This window comes from Scardinius erythrophthalmus, assembly GCF_964197995.2.
Source record: "Scardinius erythrophthalmus genome assembly, chromosome: 5".
Classification (NCBI taxonomy): Eukaryota; Metazoa; Chordata; class Actinopteri; order Cypriniformes; family Leuciscidae; genus Scardinius; species Scardinius erythrophthalmus.
The window spans coordinates 25,502,080-25,517,587 of record NC_138225.1 but is presented as its reverse complement, the minus strand read 5'-3'; the positions used below and the strand labels follow the sequence as shown (position 1 = coordinate 25,517,587).

The following is a 15,508-nucleotide window of genomic DNA, read 5'->3' as shown; positions in this document are numbered from 1 at the left end:
ATTTCTTTATTTTGCGAAATTATAAAAGTAAATTCAGCAAACAGGGGCGTTTGTCACTCGCCTTTCAGAATTCGTTTATTATTCGCTCTACTTGTATTATAAATGAAAACATCTGTGATCTGTAGTGATTTAGATTTGATTCGTTTACTTAAAGTTTGTCCAAGTAGGTAGAATAATTATCGTGAATTTTAAATGACACGGTTCTATTAGGCTAGCCTATTCGTTGAACCAAAAATTATATGCGGTGCAATATTGCCTTTTTAATTAGGACTATATGCTTGCATCCTTCATAATGCGAACAGTAGGCTAGTTATGATCTATAATAAAGGAAGGTTTGTGTGAAAGTAAAACTTATAGGACAAAAGTCTAAATCTCTGCAAATATTTTGACAAATGTTTTGACATTAAAAAAAAAGTTTTCTTATTAGGCTATTTTAATTTTTTTATACCAATAGGCTATATATATATTAAACATAAAATAACAATAGTTTACGTTGTATTAAAACATATTATGCATTTAGTAAAAATATATATATTTCCAATTATGACGTTGGACGATGTTGTTTCCACCAGAGTGGTATGTAGGCTACTTTTACATCGAACTCACGTTTCAGTTTTTAATTATTTCCTCTGCATCCAAACACACACACACACACACAACCGTGGACTGTGTGGTCGATCTGACGCGTGCGGGCAGTGGAAGGCCATAAGTGTCTGTCTGTTTGTTTGTTTGTTTGTTTGTTTGTTTGTTTGTTTGTTTGTTTGTGTCAGTCAAAAGTGTGTGTGTGTGTGTGTGTGTGTGTGTGTCCTACTACATGGTAAACACGTTATTGGGACCAGACAAGGATATAGAATCAATTTTTGACCTTATGGTGATTTTTTTTTAACATGTAAAAATGCAGAAAGTTTTCTGTGATGGGTATGTTTAGGGTAGGCTATTTAGGGTTAGTGTAAGGGGATAGAATAGCCCCTATACAGTTTGTGCAGTAGGCCTAGTAGCCTATAAAAATCATTACACCTATAGATTGTCCTCATAATGACAGGAATAGCCTACCAGTTTTTGTCTGTGTGTGTGTGTGTGTGTGTGTGTGTGTGTGTGTGTGTGTGTGTGTGTGTGTGTGTGTCTTTTGTTGTGCAGTAGGCTATGCAGAGACGCGCAGGCTGCTCTGTCTGGAGGATGGGTGGGGAAATATCATGATGACGCTTTTGTGTGGGTCAACTCCAACAGCTGTATGTTAACATGCGGCACATGGTCACTTATTGTCCGCCACAAACCGCCCGAACTCACCCAACCGGCATCTGTTGCGGTCGGTAAAACACTTGCAGCCGTTCCACTCATATAACGTAGGCCTAACTGCCTAATATGTTATTAGGGCCTACATGATGCCTGTAAACTATTTTCCAAAGTAGGCCTATTAGGTCGGATTAATATAAAATAAATGAACATCGAATAGTAAAGAACACTGTACTACAGGCTTATGCAATTCAGTGTTATGCGAACTGAATGGAATTTTCTTTTTTTTATATCAATCTATTCACGAGAAGAGCAGAAGTTGTGACGTGTGGTTGTGTGCTTTTGTGGTCGGTCTCGCTCGAGAGCTGTTGTTATGGTAATGAGTGACGCGTGCCTCAGAATCCTTTCATTAAGCCATAACCACAATGCACCACTTATAATGTCTTTTAAAAGACCTCATAAATATTGTCTCCAAGACCGCAGATATAGGCTAAGTGTACATAAATCTAGAAAGTGTGTCAGACAACAGTCAGGAAATATTAGCTACTTGTCACTGTAAGCTAACAAAATCACTTCATTAAACCAGCTGATTCTTTACTTGATAACTTATGATTCCTGTCAGTGATGCTGGGGAGAAAGACCCAATTTATGCCACTCAATGTGTTGTATCATCTATATTGCAGAGATAAACTCTTGTTGTGGGTAAGAGGACAAATGACCAGGTGAGAAAAAAGTTTCAGTAGCTTATGGTCAAGGAATGGAGTATCTAACTTTAACCTCAAGCTGTTGTTGGTGAGCAAAAATTGAATTAGAAACTGTTGTGGCTATGGCATGCAAGATGGTTTAATCCTTAAACGAAAGCTTTGCGAGTGCTAACAAGTTAAGGTTCAGTTAAAAGCAACTGACACATGGTCTGGGCTAAAGGCTGTTAGCTAGATTTAGGTTTTTGAGAGCCCATCTGCACAGAGAGAGAAAGAGAAGCACTTTTCCAAAGAGAGAATCTCAATATAGCATTCACATGTAAAGGTAAAGAAGGCAATAAAACAGTAAACACTTTTTTCAGACAACAGTGAAATGAGAAAAGTTTTTTTTTTTTTTTTTTACAGTTAGGACTATTCCAATTTAAAATACTTAAAACTTAAAGGGATAGTTCACCTAAAAATGAAAGCGCTGTGGTCATTACTCATTTACTCACCCTCATGAGTTGTTTTTTTATGCCTATATAATGGAAGTCAATGGTCACCAATACTGTTTGGTTCCCTATACATTATTCAAAATATCTTCTTTTTGTGTTCGGCAGAAGAAAAAGTCATGCAGGTATGAATCGACACCACTGTGAGTAAATGATGACAGAATTCAAAATTTTGGGTTAAGTATCCCTTTAACAGAGTCTGTGTCACTTTGCTTGACCCGAGGAAATTAATATATGAAAACAAAAATGAAAAAAGTACCTTCTGGATGTGACTGTCAATGATATTGCCTGACTGTTTTCGTAAATGTTTGGCAGTAAGAAGTTAAGGAACACCTGTGAAATTGATATACTGTATTTATGTTCCTCTTTATTTTGTCATGACATAGTATTTTTACCTAACATAGGCCTATTTATTACCATTTTAATTTGATATATTTATACTTCTGTTTCTCTTAAGTTTAAAATGTTTATCAATGTGTAGTCTCTGGTCTAAGTACAAGTTAGGATAGTGAGTGAAAATGTCATCATTTTTATAAAATAGTAATTTTAAGTAATTTTTTCAATTTTCAGTTTTGTCATATGTCTCAAGAACCAGTGACTAATCAAAAGATGAATTTTAATATCATTATGCACATTTTTCTTAAACTTAATTTTAAGTAGTAAGGTATCTGTTAATCTTGTTATCTGAGTAAGAGAATGGTTGTGTGTTTGCAGTGAATTATTGCATGTGTGAGTGTGTTGACTCATCGTCTGTGAGATGCTGATGCAGATGGGCAATGACTGATTTGTGTCTTGTAACATGGGTGTTGGGGGATGGTGGTCCCTTGAGGTGGGACACAAGCGTGGCAGGAGCATGGGAACCCCAGAACACCCTTCACTCCACATGCATATATACATATTTATGACCCCGCACCCACACCTCAAATCTCACATATGTGCAATCAAACAGGCCTGCAAAAAGGGACATACACAAAGATTTTCCTCTCAGTCATTTGTGGTCATTGTCCAGTACCTCAAGCACTATTGTTTCCGTCTCAATTAAGATGATTTCTTTAATTGATTACAATTAAAGAAAACCTTTCACAAACAAAATGAGCTTGCACATTCATACAAATAAACAGACTGATAGCTTGTCAGACTTTAGGTATTCGACTGTACACACATACAAATTCACACATTCATTTACTCACATCGCCATATCCTTATTCGAGCCTATATAGATGACACCCAACCCAGGATTTCCACACACGTCATGACATCTGCTCGCCCTGGAGACCAGCTCCCATAGGACATACACACACACACACAGTTCATCTGCCTACATTAGTGACCCACACCAGACCAGCATCCTGAGGACACACACTTTCTATCTGCATCTGTTGAGCCTCGAGCCCTTTGGGACGGCAGACCAGTCTTTTTCTCTCTCACACACACACACACACACACACACACACACACACACACACACACACACACACACACACACACACACACACACACACACACACACACACACACACACACACACACACACACACACACACACACACACACACACACACACACACACACACACACACACACACACACACACACACATCCAAAATCAGATGGCCTTGAGGAAAGTACTCAAGATACTCTGCTTGATGGTCAAACTATGTTAATGTGTGTAGGATCGGAGCTGCTGTGGGTGTGTATGTGTGTGCAGCTGCTGCGTTCATGTGGAAATGACAGCAATAATCTCACAGAAACAGATCACACTGGAAAACACATTAAAACAGAGCAGTGGTCTTGTGGTCAGCGTAAGTCCTCATGGGAGATTCGCTTTTGAGTCTGGCCTGGTTCATGTTCTCAAACTATTCCCTTGTCTCTCTTTCTACATCTGGGCCCATCAAAAATAAATCCCAACCCCCCACCATCTATATACCTTAATTTTATTTTACAAACCATACAATTATACAGTGAGGAAAATAAGTATTTGAACACCCTGCTATTTTGCACCCTGCTAAGTTCTCCCACTTGGAAATCATGGAGGGGCTCCATGCAAGATCTCACCTCGTGGGGTCTCAATGATCCTAAGAAAGGTGAGAAATCAGCCCAGAACTACACGGGAGGAGCTGGTCAATGACCTGAAAAGAGCTAGGACCACCGTTTCCAAGGTTACTGTTGGTAATACACTAAGACGTCATGGTTTGAAATCATGCATGGCACGGAAGGTTCCCCGGCTTAAACCAGCACATGTCAAGGCCCGTCTTAAGTTTGCCAATGACCATTTGGATGATCCAGAGGAGTCATGGGAGAAAGTCATGTGGTCAGATGAGACCAAAATAGAACTTTTTGGTCATAATTCCACTAAACGTGTTTGGAGGAAGAAGAATGATGAGTACCATTCCAAGAACACCATCCCTACTGTGAAGCTTGGGGGTGGTAGCATCATGCTTTGGGGGTGTTTTTCTGCACATGGGACAGGGCGACTGCACTGTATTAAGGAGAGGATGACCGGGGCCATGTATTGCGAGATTTTGGGGAACAACCTCCTTCCCTCAGTTAGAGCATTGAAGATGGGTCGAGGCTGGGTCTTCCAACATGACATTGACCCGAAGCACACAGCCAGGATAACCAAGGAGTGGCTCTGTAAGAAGCATATCAAGGTTCTGGCGTGGCCTAGCCAGTCTCCAGACCTAAACCCAATAGAGAATCTTTGGAGGGAGCTCAAACTCCGTGTTTCTCAGCGACAGCCCAGAAACCTGACTGATCTAGAGAAGATCTGTGTGGAGGAGTGGGCCAAAATCCCTCCTGCAGTGTGTGCAAACCTGGTGAAAAACTACAGGAAACGTTTGACCTCTGTAATTGCAAACAAAGGCTACTGTACCAAATATTAACATTGATTTTCTCAGGTGTTCAAATACTTATTTGCAGCTGCTGTATCATACAAATAAATAGTTAAAAAATCATACATTGTGATTTCTGGATTTTTTTTTTTTTTTTTGATTATGTCTCTCACAGTGGACATGCACCTACGATGACAATTTCAGACCCCTCCATGATTTCTAAGTGGGAGAACTTGCAAAATAGCAGGGTGTTCAAATACTTATTTTCCTCACTGTAAATAAATAAATAAAATTAATTATTAATTAATATTTATTTGGAGTGTTTGTTTTATTCCAAGGTGCAGACATCTCATTCAGATAAAAATAATAAATATTATAATTTTATTAACAACAAAGTAAAAATATATATATATTAATAATAAGAGTTAGACATTACATGTCAGAACAGGTGCACAGAACACACCGCAGCTACACAGCCACACGCCTGGCTCATGCAGCTGAATAGGGGGGATTGACACGGGCCCCACCGTGAAGCTCTGAACCTCTGAAGAGGAAAAGAGGGCCTCACAGCAGAGGTAGCGTTATGTTATTAGAGAACCCAGAGTGACAGATGTAGGATAAAAGAGAGGGCAGGAGAATCAGCAGGGGTGAAAGAAAGAGATGAAAAGGTGAAGAGGTCAGCAGACCAACAGAAGAAGGGGAGGAAAGACAGAGTTGTACTTGAAAAAAGAAGGATCGATAAATCTATCCGCTGTTGCTTCACAGTCTGCTTCTTTTGTTCCAGATGGCAGCTGATGTGTGGCAGGTCCTACAGAGAAATCACATCCAAATACATTTACACTACCGGTAAGATTAAGAAAAAAAAGAAGGAAATCACTTATGCTCACTGCATATTTGACCAGAAATACAGTAAAAATTGTCAAATTGTGGCATATAATAACTGTTTTCTATTTTTTTAAATAATATTTTAAATGTTCAGCATCATTACTCGTCTTCAGCCACATGATCCTTCAGAAATCATTTTATTATGTTGATTTGCTCAAGAAACATTTATTTTTATTATCAATGTTTAAAACAGTTGTACTGCTTAATATTTTGTGGAAACAAATATTTCTAGAAATCTATATTGAATTCTATTTTTCTTTGATAATAGAAGGTTCAAAAGAACAGCATTTATTTAAAATAGGAATCTTTTGTAAAATTATAAATGTCTTTACTGTCACCTTTGATCAATTGAATGTTCTTTCTTATTAAATTTCTTTCAAAAGGAGAAATCTCTTTCTGACCATAAACTTTTGAACGGTAGTGTACATGTACACAAAATCACAAAAAGAGTTATTTAGTCCTGGAAACTTGTCTTTTCATTGTTTTGTTTTTCTTCCCTCGAACAAAAAAGGTTTATAAAACAATCAAGACCAGCTTTAACATGAACTTAAAAGTTAAAAAATTCAAGCGTAAACAGATAATCAAGTAATCTATCTTATCCATCTGCCAAATAACAAAATAAAAGCAAGACAACTAAACCTGTTTTCAAATAACCAAATGTCAAAAAAACAAAAAACCCTGCAGTTTAATGTAACCTAAACCAAAGACAAAACCTGATATTGTGTTTCTGGTGCGACGCCCGGTGAAGATGGCTAATATGATAAATGACTGATACATTATACAGACATATTCACAATCTGCAGACAGCCACAATAAAGTACATTTTTTTCCAGCAGAGGTCCCTAAACCACACAATAGGGCTACCAGCTGCCGTCTTACACATGCACAAAGCATTCCCCAACCACAGCTCTACATCAGCACACACACATACACACACCGGCAGCTGTTTAAGCAGAGCTCTTCAGCCCTGGAGAACCGGAGAACAATACTTGAGCTCTAAACACTCCTGTCTGAAACTTAGAGAGAAGCTAAGTGTCCATGCCAGTATCTCAGTAAAAGCACAGGCATAAACATGTACGAACATATCAGCAGAACATGAAATAAACACTAGTCTAACCATTCAGTTCAAATTTATTGAAATATCAGGCTCACTTATGGAGCGGTTTTCATTCATAAACCAAACATACACACATGAAACTCACACTGCTAAATGAAAACCCAATGATTTTGAAGAAACACATGCAGTAAAATAATCATTTGAGGAATACACTGTGTGAAAATTAAAATACACACTGCCCTCTAGTGACAAGACAACAGCATTAACTTGAAATATGAAGAAAGAAAATTGGTTCCTGAAAATGTACATTTGTCCCACTTTTTTAAATCAGTGAACACGGCATAAAAAAATAAATTGGAAAAGTTCCACTGGAAAAGAATTTCCTATCAGACAAAATATGAGACCTATTTTAATGAGATTCAGATGCCTTCTTTTACACCATATATACTGGTCATAGAAAGGATTTAGTTGTCCCTGAACACCATTAAATGTGACTGCAAGTTAAAAACAGTTAATATTACAGAGGCATCGTCACTCACATAGCTGTAATAAATATGAAACGTACGTGTTTGTGAGTAAATTAAAAGCTACTCAGATGATAAACTCGCTACAAATAAAATAGAAGTCAATGGTCACCAAAACTGTTACCAACGTTCTTAAAAATTCCTTTATGTTCCACAGAAGGAATAAAGACATAGGATTGGAAAGACATGAAGGTGTGAGTAAATGATGACAGAATTTATATTTTTGGGTGAACTATATCTTTAACTCATCGACAGACGTTGCATAAAAGCATGTAATTTATACATTTTAAAAGTAGGTCCTCTGATGTTAATCTCAAAATTTCCTATGTGACTATGTTGTGAGTGAAGGAAAAAAAGTAATATTTTGTTGTGGAAGATCATATTACTTTAGGCACAAACAAAATCTCTTCCGTGCACGGTTTCAGCTAACATTTTTGGATTGGTACTTCACTATAAACAAAAACCCTAAGTGTGCCCTATTGATATAGAGAGACCAGATACAAAAGCATCTTCTCAAATAGTTGTCTTTGTCCTTGCACTAAATCACAGTATTTTGACATCTTGACATTGCGCCCTCTGATGGTCACCAACGTTCCAGTGAAAAGTTCCTCATGATTGTTGTCTGACTGCAGTTTCTTTTCAACAACGGGTCACGCTCTGATGCTTGTTGGTCATCATCTGATTGCTAAACACACATTTCACAACGCAGGTTTGCCGTTGACCTTTTCATGTAGTATCGTTAGCGCGCCGGAGGCAAATTCTCGCATCACCTGCACGGTATCCCTCTGTATCTGCAATGACTCGCGTGCAAACTCCTGTTGCGTCTCCGTTAGCTGCTGCACTGACTCTGCAAGAAGCTCGAGCGAGCGGGAGACCGTGGCCAGAAGAGCGTTAGTGCTGTGCTGCTCCTGCACGCTAAGGCTTGCGTTGTGTGCTAATTGCTCACGTGAACTGTCTGGCTCCGCCCCTGAGAAAGACAAGGGTCTTTTAGTAGAGGCGGTGGCTGTGGAGGAGACGTGTCCAATATTGCCTCTAGTTGCAACTCCGTCCTCCTCAGAGTAAGAGTTACTGACAGATGCCATTGAGGATGATGGGAAGAGGTCACGGTTGTCTTCATCTGAGTCTAAGTGGGATTCAGGATCTGTGATCAAACAAGTAAACAGTCGTATCATAAGTTAAACATCATATCATCACAAGTTTCCGATACACCATTTTTTTTTTTTCTTAAACACATGGGATGTAAACATTATACACAAATTGTTTTGGGACATTCAGACATTACATTTACAACTTGGTTGGAACAACAATACACTACTTTAATGGCCGGTTTCACAGACAAGGCTTAAAGGGATAGTTCACTTTGAAATTAAATTTTGGTATGTTTTAGCTTACCTCAAGGGCATCCAAGATGTAGGTGTCTTTTTTTCCACAGTAGTTTCAATTTTGATATTTTTAGGTCAAACCGTTCTTGTCTGTCAGTCATATAATGCAGGTCTGTGGTCACTGTCTCAAAGAGCATGCACAGAGAAGTCCAAATTAAACAATTCCCCATTGTAAGTACACATTGATGGCCTAAGACACGAAACGAGCGGTTTGTGTGAGAAAACGAACAGTATTTATATTGTTTTTACCTCTTATACACAACCACGTCCAAGTGATCTGAGGGCGCGCGCGCTTCCAGGTGTGTGACTGGTGCGCGCGTTCTAGTTTAGTCTGCACAAGCGGACTCATGAGTGACGTACACGCACGAGAGATCACTACCGGCGCTTTCCGGCGCTTGCGCAGACTAAGCCAGAAGGTAAAAAGGATATAAATACTGTTCGTTTTCTCGCACAAACCGCTCGTTTCGTGTTTGGACTTCTCTGTGCATGCTCTTTGAGACAGTGACCACAGACCTGCATTAAACGACTGACAGACAAGAACGGTTTGACCTAAAAATATCAAAATTGAAACTACTGCGGAAACAAAGACACCTAAATCTTGATGCCCTTGAGGTAAGCTAAAACACACCAAAATTTAATTTCAAAGTGAACTATCCCTTTAAGCCTTGTCCCAGACTAAAATGCATGTTTGAGCTGTTTTAACTGAAAGCAACATGCACTTATATATCTCAAAATATGTCAGTGCCATAGTTTTATCTCAGAATTCAAAAAAGTAATGTTTTTTTTCAAAGGCACGTTTGGCTACTTTAAAGGGTAAGTTCGGTATTTTACACTTAAAGCCCTGTTTACAGATCGTTTCTGATGAAATAGAACGGTTAAGATTAAAATTTGGACATGCTCCTGTCCCGAGAATTTTAGGTTTATTTCGCTTTCCCCCCCACCCCCACAATGGTTGTCTAGGTGCACTGGAACATTCCTTCCTAAAACACATTAAACTTTCGTTTACAAAGACGTGAAACTCACCGAGTGGTCAGGGGTGTTCACTGATATGCTCATACAAAAATCGCTGCAAAAGATGCTTTTCAACAGGTTTTATCGTAGTTTTTGTCCAACTCCATTGACTTGTATTGAAAGACTGTGTGAGGTACGGTATTACTCCGCCGCTTCTTCTTCTGCTTCTTCTGTGTATTCAATGAAATGCCAGCGGTTTGCTTGCAATTGGCAAAGGTGCATTATCGCCACCAACTGGGCTGGAGTGTCTATTATTCAAGCTCTCAACGGAAGAATATACGGGTGTGACGCGTTTGGAAAAAATAGGTCCACAGTTTTAAAACGAATGGTAAAACACCTGTTGGAATGCATCTTTTGCAGCGATTTTTGAGTGAGCATATCAGTGAACACCCCTGACCACTCGGTGAGTTTCACGTCTTTGTAAACGAAAGTTTAATGTGTTTTAGGAAGGAATGTTCCAGTGCACCTAGACAACCATTGTGGGGGTGGGGGGGAAAGCGAAATAAACCTAAAATTCTCGGGACAGGAGCATGTGTCCAAATTTTAATCTTAACCGTTCTATTTCATCAGAAACGATCTGTAAACAGGGCTTTAAGTGTAAAATACCGAACTTACCCTTTAATGTCCTAATTTAACTAAGGCCTAATCCTAGCTTAATCTAAACTCTGTTTGTGAAACCAGGCCTAAATGTTTGAGGTCAGCTTAAAATTATATTTTTTTTAAAAGATATTCATACTTATTCTCTGATGATTTAATTTATCAAAAGTTACAGTAAAGACATTTAGAATGTTACAAAAATTTGTATCTCAAATAAATGCTGTTCTTTTGAACTTTCTGTTTACCAAAGAATTCTGAAAAAATGCATCATAGTTTCCACAAAAATATTAAGGAGCACAAAGGTTGTGCATTGATAATACTAAAAAATGTTTCTTGAGCAGCAAATCAGCATATTAGAATAATTTCCTACGGATCATGTGACACTGAAGACTGGAGTAATTGCCTCACAGGAAATAAATTACATTTCATAATATATTAAAATAAAACTGTCTAATTTTAAAGTTATTCTAAATTGTAATAATATTTCACAATATTACTATTGTTATTGTATTTCTGAGCAAATGCATCATTAGAGAGCTTAAGAGACTTCTTTCAAAAACATCTTACTGACCCCTAACTTTTGAACAGAAGGTTTGAAAACATAGCTGTTTAATATTTGAGATCAAAGCAAAATACTTAAATAATTCTTTTTTTTTTCTGTTTTTTCTCTAGGATAGGCAAAAAATAAGCCTTTGGCTTCAGCCTATGCCTTTTTGGTCACAAAATACATTGTGTGAATTGTGTAGATTGTGTTTATTTGTTGATATGACTTGTGGGTATGTGACCAAATAAAATCATTCATTCATTCATATATATATATAGTGCAGTCAAGTTACTTGCAGTGAACTTTCACTAAAATGGATCTCTAGTGTGTACAAAATCACAGTGCAGTGCTAAATCTAATGAAAATTCTAATGGTCCAACTTGAGTATTTTCAGTTTGTTTACCTCCAGCTTTGGATCCGTCATACTGCATCTCACCAGCACCTCCAGCTCCGCTTGTAGTAGCAGGCATTCCTCCCACATCCATTCCTCTGCTCGGGGAACTGTTGACCGATCCCATCCCCACAAACCCCCCATCCTCCTCTTCCTCATCCTCACACACAGGCTCTTGTTCGTCACCATGACTGCGAGATCTGGACCGCTGTGTAGCTTCCCATGGTTTCTTGTCCAGTTCAAGTATGGATTCCACGATGACTTCCATCGGGGACAGTTCAATATTGGACCGTGCCAATCGCTGGGACACTGTAGCACCAGTCCGCAGAGCAGCCACTTTCCGCTTTGTGTCGCATTTGAGGTCGGACCATTTCTTGATCACCTCCATGATCTCTCTGTCACACTCTCCGATCTCATTAACACGCGCCGTGATCTCGGCCCATTTCCTGCGCTTCACGTCAGAGGGAATGCCTGCGTTAAACTTGCCTATGCACAGACACAGAAAAGTATCGGAACATTTTATTTATGTACAGTTTGTCCATTTTATAGGGACATGAAACACAACCGGTGATTGTCTGATCTGAGCAAACTCATTTAGTTTATAACAGACTGCTAACTTGCTAAGGAAGGTTTTGCCTGTCAAACGGAGGTAAAACTCACCCACAACAATGTGGCGATTCTTCCGCACTTCGTCCAGCAGGATGTGCACTTCACTGAAGGAGAAACGTGCTTTTCTCCTCTTGAAGCGCACCATATTGTCCTGTTTGAGGTAGACCGAAGACACGGACATCTTCACGGCAGAACGATTCACTCAGTCCAATTAGGAGTCTGTGTAAAGTGTAGAAATCAACATTTACATTTTTTTTTTATCTGAATCAGATTGCAGTATTTACTAAAAATGTAATTTGTCATTCAAACTTATTTGTTTCTACAGAACCCTGCCATTTAATTAGCTTTACGAACCGGATTGCAGCAATATTTGAGTGCTGGGACAAAACAGGCTGCATAAAAGAACTGTAAGATTAATATGTTCACACAGACATTTGGGTGAAACCTCTTTAGCTGCTTTCTTTTTCTCACAAAATGTGTATTTCCTTGTCACTTAATATGAGGCAATGCCATCAGAAATGAAAATATTTGTATTATAAATATGGACAAATGTTGCATTCATTTCAATAAATGAAGTGGTTTCAAACTGATTTGAAGAGCAGCTATGCTAATTTTCTATTTCCTGTTTCTACCTCAGGAAGCACAGATTGCAAAAATTTCAGATGACAGCAACACTTGTGAAACTGGATAATGCCAACTTCAGATACACATAGAAAACTGTTAGGTATTATCCTCGTATTGTAATAATTAAGAGCACAAGCTGTAATCGCTGCCTAACAAACTCCTTGTATCTGCTAAACTGAAAACATGATGTCAGCTAACTACATAACCTGTATTATCTTATAGCTGTATATTACAGCCATATGGACTTTATTTTGACACACTCAGAATACTTCAAAATTGTAATACTGAAACAAGCATTTTCTGTAAAGCTGCTTTGAAACAATACGTTTTGTGAAAAGCGGTATAAAAAACCTGAATTCATTTTTAGCTCCATCTATTAGTGTAAGTGTACCTATTAAGCCCACCAAAATCAAATTTTTTCCTATTGACATGAAAAATCATTTGTTAACATGCATTTATAATTAGTTGATGTACATATCAGAATATAAAATTAAGATATTTTATGAATAAAGTCAGAGAAGTCTAGCATGGGCTTAAACGCACCATTCAAGCCACCATGTGTGCCAAATAAGTGTGTTCCACATCATGATTGATTCACAAAATATGAAAATGTATTGAAGTAAAACATCAATATATTTATTCAGTGACAGGGAAGTATTTAAAAAATTACTTTTACTAATGTTTGATTAGAGCCCTGTGTGGGATGGGTTGGTGTTAGTGGCCGGTGGTCAGGAGCCAAGCCGTCCTAAGGCTCCATACTCTGGGCTTAGGGGTGGTCTCCTAGGTCCCAGGGGCTCGGGACTGTGGGGAAAGTAGGGTCCCTCATGGCTCCCAAGTTATGCCAGGTTATACATAAGGGACTTAAGGACAAAACGGGCTTTATCTCATTTGAATTAATGTGTAATTTGTAGGCCTATCTAAATATAGGCTAGTTCTAAATTAAGGTAGTAAGTAAGGTAAGGTAAACGGTTAGTAAAGTAAAAGCACACAAAGAAATGCTATCATTAAACACTTTCACTCAGAAAATGTATCAAAGTTTGAAATTAGAGGGATTCCTCATTGAAACACATATGGTTCCACAGTGAGTAATGGTGAAAAGAGACCATGTTTTGTTGTGACAAGGTTTACAAAGTCCCCTGAGACAGGATGCACATGAGTGGCACTCTCAACATTGCCAAATTTGATTGGTATGCAATAAAAGATGTCAGTAGCAAATAACAATGCATTTCTCTTTTTTTTAATTTGGGCTTAATGGGTACACGTACCCTAACCATAAGCGGTAATATTAAACTTATTATGCCTACTTAAAATGGGAGAAATAATGTAACCTCTGAACATTTTCTTTACAATTTGTGTGAAAAAGTTGAGACATGGCCATGACACTGAATAGAAACAATGATGTTAAAACACATAAATAACACTACTAAACTCAGAACTTATATCAAATTAAATATGGAAAGAGGACTCAGCTTTTTATTTCCTTCTGTTAGGAAATAGTAGCAAATCTTGCAATGTTTCTTTAAAATATAGAATTTTTTGTTTTTCTTAAGCTCAATACATAATTTAATCAATATGAAGTTTTGTGGTCTGGTTTTAGGGATAATTGCATAATTTTGCTCTCATTTAAATTGTACATTCATGTTAAAGAATTCTATTGATCACCTCTGATTAATGTCAAAGTGGAAAGGTTGCCATTTTAAAAACTAGTGGCAGGCAAGGTTATGAGACATGAGACACAAGACGTCTCACACACCAGCTGGTGAACGTCAGCGTCACCGTGAGTGCGAATTTCTTTTACATTCATTGTTCAGATCGACAACTCACTTGATTTCCATCTAACGTTACAAGATGATCTTAAGTAACAACACACGATGGATGTCCCGGAAGGAAGAGCAACTAAAACGCCGGCTCATTCATTCATCCAGCTATTAGCTCCAGACGAAAGAGCGCATGTTTCCATCGAGGTGTAGTAGCTACAACTGTAGTTACATAAACACATTTCGATCACGCGTTCTCTCTCTTTGTGCCGCGAGGAAGCGCCATCGTGTTAAAGCAACTGATTAAAACCAAACACATACATCCCCAAGCAGCACACAACTGTTGTCGAGCGAACATAAATCGAAAAATGAAAAAAAGAATATCATTGTTATCATAACGAAACAAAACGCTTGAATCGGAAGAACATTTCGCCCCCATTTTCTTATTACCTACAATCATCACTGACTAGCTATTTAAGCTAGCTAACGTTAGCTATTTTACACGATGTGTGCGATCACATTCACTTTAACGATCAGTTTGTAAACTCCAGGAAAGCCGTAACCGTATAAAGTACTTTAAGACTACAAAAGCTTGGAAAATACCTCAGAATGGTCAAATGTAATCAATATTTTGCGTTGCGTCCAGATATCCAGAAACTTCGTAGAAAGCGGCGTATGCGCTGCGCAAGCGCACTTGCTAGCCTGTTCTCCGTGGCGTAGATGGGTGGGTGCAGTTACCAGGTCTGACCACTCCTCTATCAGTTGCGCTGGTGCTCACCAAACAGCTTCAGCACACACGCTTTAGCTAACGCTGACGGTAATGTCCTCCTATTAGCTAACATTTTCGCGTTTTTATGTATACGTTTATGCT

At 38.4% G+C, this 15,508-nt stretch overlaps 1 protein-coding gene across 2 annotated transcripts; it reads right to left on the bottom strand.

Moving 5' to 3' along the window:
• Positions 1-6,807: 6,807 nt before the first annotated feature.
• On the bottom strand, positions 6,808-15,495 carry LOC308691721 (uncharacterized protein). 2 transcript variants are annotated; one of them, XM_081367239.1, is made up of 4 exons: positions 15,241-15,495; positions 12,308-12,475; positions 11,660-12,133; positions 6,808-8,863 (listed from the first exon to the last, which is right to left on the bottom strand). In XM_081367239.1, the coding sequence occupies exons 2-4, from the start codon at positions 12,435-12,437 to the stop codon at positions 8,421-8,423; spliced, it is 1,047 nt and encodes a 348-aa protein (XP_081223365.1). In that variant the 5' UTR covers positions 12,438-12,475; positions 15,241-15,495; the 3' UTR covers positions 6,808-8,420. The 2 variants fall into 2 exon arrangements, with proteins under 2 accessions (XP_081223365.1, XP_081223366.1); XM_081367240.1 differs by having other exon boundaries at positions 7,256-8,863; positions 14,705-15,340.
• Positions 15,496-15,508: the final 13 nt, after the last annotated feature.

Excerpts from the sequence above, each read along its gene's own strand:
- LOC308691721 (XM_081367239.1), bottom strand. The coding sequence starts at position 12,437 with ATGTCCGTGTCTTCGGTCTACCTCAAACAGGACAATATGGTGCGCTTC. Across the intron at positions 12,134-12,307 it reads GAATCGCCACATTGTTGTGG|GCAAGTTTAACGCAGGCATT; the intron begins GTGAGTTTTACC and ends GTCTGTGCATAG. Across the intron at positions 8,864-11,659 it reads TGACGGATCCAAAGCTGGAG|ATCCTGAATCCCACTTAGAC; the intron begins GTAAACAAACTG and ends GTTTGATCACAG.